This window comes from Propithecus coquereli, unplaced genomic scaffold, assembly GCF_000956105.1.
Source record: "Propithecus coquereli isolate 6110/MARCELLA unplaced genomic scaffold, Pcoq_1.0 Scaffold42, whole genome shotgun sequence".
Taxonomy (NCBI): Eukaryota; Metazoa; Chordata; class Mammalia; order Primates; family Indriidae; genus Propithecus; species Propithecus coquereli.
Window position 1 is genome coordinate 875,683 of NW_012149952.1, and position 5,659 is coordinate 881,341.

The following is a 5,659-nucleotide window of genomic DNA, read 5'->3' on the forward strand; positions in this document are numbered from 1 at the left end:
GTGGACACCGTGAGCCCTAGCCGCCAAGGGAGGGGAAGGAAAGTCAATGGGTGCAGCGCCTCGGGCCTCTCAGAACAGCATTTCCCAGGAGGCCTTGGGGTGCCTCTCTGGCCTGGGACCAACAGGCTCTTCGGAGAAAGTTCCTGAGATTGCCTTCCCTCCTCCCTGAGCACTATGGGAAATGTAGTTTCCCACAGTTTCCTAAGATCTACGGGAAATCCCAGGAAAACTCGTGCCCTGCAGAATTTGAACAGTCCTGTAGTATCTACATCCACACACGGCACACTCAAGCACTTAATCCTTTTGGCCAGAGGAATTTCTGGGAATCGTGGTCTCCCGTGCCGCCCTTTCAAAAGTAATGTAAGCCCCACACCTCCTCCAGGGAGCCCTCACCATTGTAATCATGAGCAGGGTAGATCAAACAGTCGCCTGGAAGTGTGAAGATCTTTTCGTGGACCGAGTGGTACAAGGTCTTAGCACAGCCTGGGGAAGAAAGGCCAGAGGTCAGTGGATCAATAGGGTGAGAGAAGGCCCTAGCTCCTTCCCTCAAGAAAAAAGTGGGGGCCAGGTACAGTGGCTCACGCCTGTAATCCCAGCACTTTGGGAGGCCGAGGCAGGAACATCGCTTGAGCCTGGGAGTTCACCACCAGCCTGGGCAACATAGCAAGACCCTGTCTCTAGAAAAAAAAATTTAAAATTAGCCCATCACAGTGGCGTGCAACCTGTATTCCCAGCTACTCAGGAGGGTAAGGCGGGAGGATCACTTGAGCCCAGGAGTTCAAGGTTACAGTGAGCTATGTTCGTGCCACCACACTTCAGCCTGGGTGACAGAGTGAGACCCTGTCTCTAAAAAAAAAGAAAGAAAAGAAAAGGGTGGGAGGTTAAAATGGCTGTAGCTAAACCCTCTCCCTTATTCCCTCATGTCCTGCCGATACCCCTTTGTCCAGGTAGAGAAGGGAAGGGACATTCCAGGCAGGTGGAACAGCATACGCAGGGAATGGAGGAACGGTGAGAAATTCAGCATGGCTGTGAATAAGGTTGGGATGGGACCCTGGAGCACCAAGGCGTAGTGCCCTCACCCTGGAGATGCCAAGAAAGGCATCTAGGCAAGGAGGGTGGACTAGAAGGTAAGAAACCAAAGACATAAGCCAAGCAGGAGAGTGGGGCCATAGTTCCGACAGGAAGCTCTGCGTGCTAGGTTGGGTTGGGTAAACCTCTCTTCTGCCTTTGATTCTAGCCTAATTCTTCAATGTCATGACTGTGTCGGGAATGGATAAATGCAAGATTGGAAGCCTCAGAGAGAAAAAGACAGAGACTGAGATGCAGAGATAAGGGAGAGGGGAGAGAGCAAGAGGCCTGGGCCCCTGGCTTCCCACGGCCATCTCATCGTGGCTTCCGTCTTTTCTCTCTCATCTCACTTCTCCCTGCAAGGCAGCTAAATCCTCCAAACCTGGTGTCAACCCCACATTCACACACATGCTCAAAGCGCTAACACACCCTGAGATTCTGAAACCGAACTCTCTTTCCATAGGGAAATCCCTACATCTCACTGCCCCCAGCAGCGGAACCCCAAATGTATCGCTGCTCCCTGGCAATTAAACCCCTGACTCTAACAACTTCTTAGCAGCTAAATCCCTGAATCCGGCCAGGTGTGGTGGCTCATGCCCATAATCCCAGCACTTTGGGAGGCTGAGGCGGGAGGATCCCTGGAGCCCAGGAGTTTGAGGCTACAGTGAGCTGTGATCATGCTGCTGTGCTCCAGCCTGGGTGACAGAGTGTGACCCTGTCTCTTAAAAAAAAAAAAAAAAAAAAATCCTTGAATCTAGCTGCTCCAGAGCATAAACTCTTGAATAGAACTCTATCCCTACCCTACACAGACCTCCAGCAGCTAAATCCCTTATGGTGGTTTAAAAATATGTCTATAAATTCTTTGATACACTTCTCTTTGAAATAATTCCCCCTATCCTGACTTCGTGATCTGGACTAAGTGACTTACATCTAATAGTAAATAGGATGTTACAGAAAAGACCGAGTGTAACTTTTGAGTCTAGGTCATAAAAACAATTAGGGCATCTGTCTGTCTGTCTGTCTGTCTCTGATCATCCCCTCTGTGAGAATCCAGCTGTCATGTCCTGAAGACACTCAAGCAGCCCTGTGGAGAGCTCCAGGTGGTGAGTAAGTGAGACCTCCTGCGAACAACCATTGGTCACTTGCTAGCCATGTGAGTGAGTGCTTTGGAAGTGGATCCTCCAGCCCCAGTTGAGCCTTCTGATGACAGCAGCCCTGACTAACGGCTTGACCACAACCTCATGAGAGACCCTGAGCCAGAACCACCCAGCTACGCTGATCCCAGATTCTGGACTCTCAGAAACTCTGCGAGATAATAATGCTAATCATTGCTTTAAGCCACTAGGCTTTGGGGCTATTTGTTACACAGCAATAGAGAACTAATACTCCCCTGAATCTACCTGTCCGCCAACAGCTAAACCCCTGAATTTAACTCTTCCCATACTCTGGCAACTAAACTCCTTGAATCTAGTACTGACCCCTCCTAAAAAATCTAATATGCATTCATTCATTCTTGTCACTCATGCTTAAAACCCTGACACACATATAACTATATGAAGATCTTGGGCCAAATAAGAAGCCGGTCACCTTGCTGGAAGTCTGTCCGCCCGCACCCTCGGATCAGCAGGGCATCTCCAGTGAAGGCCATGCTGTGGTCATTCAGGACAAAGGTGACACAGCCCGGGGTGTGGCCAGGGCTGGCCCGGGTTTCTAAGGCCTAGCAGGGATGGAGGAATACAGACATAGTCACCAACATTTCTTCAAGATGAAACTGGCCCCAGAAATCCCACCCTACCCTAGGGTCATATTTAGATAAACTTTTTGGTAAAAAAATTAAGATTCCCAGGCTCAAACCTTATACCGGAGTAAACTCCAAATGGATTAAAGACTTAAATACAAAAAAATAAAACCATAAAACTGTGACAACAACAACAAAAATACAAATGAATATCTGATCTCTGGTTAGAAAGTGACATTCAAATGGGGTCCCTGAAGTCATAAATCATTATGGAAAAGATCGACGGTTTGGCTTTAAATCAATGTGAAGTTTCTGAATGGCAACAACACCATAAACAAAATCTAAAGGGAACCAATATTCTGGAAATATATTTGTAACACATATATACCACACAGTGGTCAATATACTTAATATATAAACAGATCTTGCAAATCAATAAGAAAAAGAAAAGCACACTAATACAAAAATGTAATACTAAAGTCATTAAAAGTAATATTATTGAAATAAAACTTGATGCTTTATACAAGTGTATATTGACCCAAAAAGATCTTAATATCCATTAAGTGCAAAAAACATGCTGCAAAGCAACGTGTCTGGTGTGATCTTTTTAAAAGGTTTATTTATTAACTCTAAATATATATTTTATTCTTTAGGCTTTTCTTATACTATCCTTTTATTTTTTACTGTGAATATGTAATTTTATTCTTAAAAATAAAACACAGGCCAGGTGCAGCGGCTCACACCTGTAATCGTAGCACTTTGGGAGGCTGAGGTGAGAGGATTGCTTGAGGACAGGATCTCAAGACCAGCTTGAGCAAGAAAAAGACCCCGTCTCTACAAACTATAGAAAAATTAGCCAGGCATGGTGGCATGTACCTATAGTCCCAGCTACTCAGGAGGCTGAGGCAGGAGGATCACTTGAGCCCAGGAGTTTGAGGTTGCAGTGAGCTATGATGATGCCACTGCACTCTAACCTGGGCAACAGAGCAAGACCCTATCTCAAAAATAAATAAGTAAATAAAACACAAAATCCAGGATAAACTAAAGATCTTTTTTTTTTTTTAAGAGCAGCTCAATGATTTTTGGGGTTGGTTAATGCAATAGAGAGAACATAAGGGAAGGGTACAAAATGGCACTTAACAGGAGTGCCAGTACTTGTCTCAATATGGTTATAACTAAGTATATTATTAATTTAATTTTTGTATTATGTGCTTTTCTTTAGAACATAAATTGAAGCCATTAACTTGAACGTGAGGTATGTACAGAAGACATACACAACCTTATACAAAATACGTTTTATAAGTAACATTACACTTTAAAATATTGGAGACTGAATATCTGTGCTGATTTGCATTTTGCCTTAATGGAACAAGAAGAGAACAGTCAACTAGGGAGGGTTATACTGATAATAAAGCTCTTAAAGTTCAAAATGTCTTCCAAACTAAAGATCTAACCATCAAAAACCATAAAAATTCTACAACAAAATACAGAAAGAGATAGATATGTAATATATATGTAAAATATATGTATAATCTTGAAGTGGGAAAGATTTTTCCAAGCATGATAGGAAATTCAGAGGTCATAAGGAAAAACAGTGACAGATGTGACCACATACTTTAACTTCGTTATTAAAAAAAAAAAAAATCCGAGTTAAAAGACAAAAAAACCCAGAGACAGCCAGGCACGGTGGTGCGTGCCTTCAGTCTCAGCTACTAGAGAGGCTGAGGCGGGAAGATGGCTTGAGCCCAGGAGTTTGAGTACAGGCTGGGCAACATAGCGAGACCCATCTCTAATAATAACAATAAAAAATTATAAAGAGTAAATAACCATAATACACAAACAGCTCCTAAGCATCAATGACTCCCAAAAGGAAAGTGGGCAAAAGAAAAGAACAGGCGATTCATGGAAGAGGAAAAAAATAATCAAAAACCACCTGAAAGGATGTTCAACCTCCCTCAAAAGGAAAGGAGGGACAGATTTAAATTTTGAAAGTCCTTGTTTTTGCTTATGAGATGGGCAACTGTCAGAGGTGCTTAGGGTATTTGAGGCAAGCCTTTTCATTTCCTGGGGTGTGGGTACAACTCAGTGGAGTCATTTTGGAGGGCAACTTTGCAGATATATCAACACCTCAAATGTGCACACTTGATGAGCTCTCAAAGCCACTTCAAAGACTCTGCCATTAAGAACCCCTGCCACACAGGCGGTCCTTGTTACCTAAATCCCCACACTCAGCTCCAGGGAAGCAAGAGTTGTCAGAAAAAATTATTACCCTAATAATCTGATAACCACTAAGATTAGTGTCCTCTCACACATCCCTCCCCCCCCCAATAGAGGCCCCTCCCACCAATTAGCATCTTTGTCCAGACCAGCCATCTGCTGATTATCCAAGGACACCAAATGCAAACCTTGTCACTCACCCCCCAGTACACATTCATTCCTTCCTTCTTCCCTCGCAGATCTATAATTTGGTTCTGGGCATCAGTGGGCCAGCCAAGCACTCTCCCAGCCTCCTGCAGCTTGGGTAGCCTCTGAAGCAGTTCTCTGGTCAGTGTGATCTCAGTAAGTCTCCTGAGGATTTGTGGGAAAGCTTTTCTCTTCCTACTAAAAGGAACTGGCATCACCCTCTTTCCCTTCCTTTGGCTCTGAACACAAGGTGTGATGGCTGCAGCTGCAGCAGCCACCTTGCAACCGTGAAGAAAAATCCAGGAGACTCCCCCAAATCAAAGTCAGTAACTACCTTCTTCCAGATTTCCTGTCATAGGAGAGAATTATACTCCTATTTATTTAAGTCACCATGTGGGTTTTTCAGTGCTTGGTGTGTTTGAGGGACAGCAGGAGTGGGAGTGAAGTGAG

The 5,659-nt window shown here is 44.4% G+C and overlaps 1 protein-coding gene across 1 annotated transcript in view; it reads right to left on the reverse strand.

Moving 5' to 3' along the window:
* Nucleotides 1-5,659, reverse strand: part of ETHE1 (ethylmalonic encephalopathy 1) — an 18,122-nt gene that overhangs the window by 2,356 nt on the left and 10,107 nt on the right. Inside the window, exons 4-6 of the mRNA XM_012653223.1 lie at nucleotides 2,656-2,785; nucleotides 394-483; nucleotides 7-16 (exon numbers count right to left, since the gene is read on the reverse strand). Coding sequence (XP_012508677.1) covers nucleotides 7-16; nucleotides 394-483; nucleotides 2,656-2,785 — 230 coding nt within the window. The remainder of the gene's footprint in view (nucleotides 1-6; nucleotides 17-393; nucleotides 484-2,655; nucleotides 2,786-5,659) is intronic.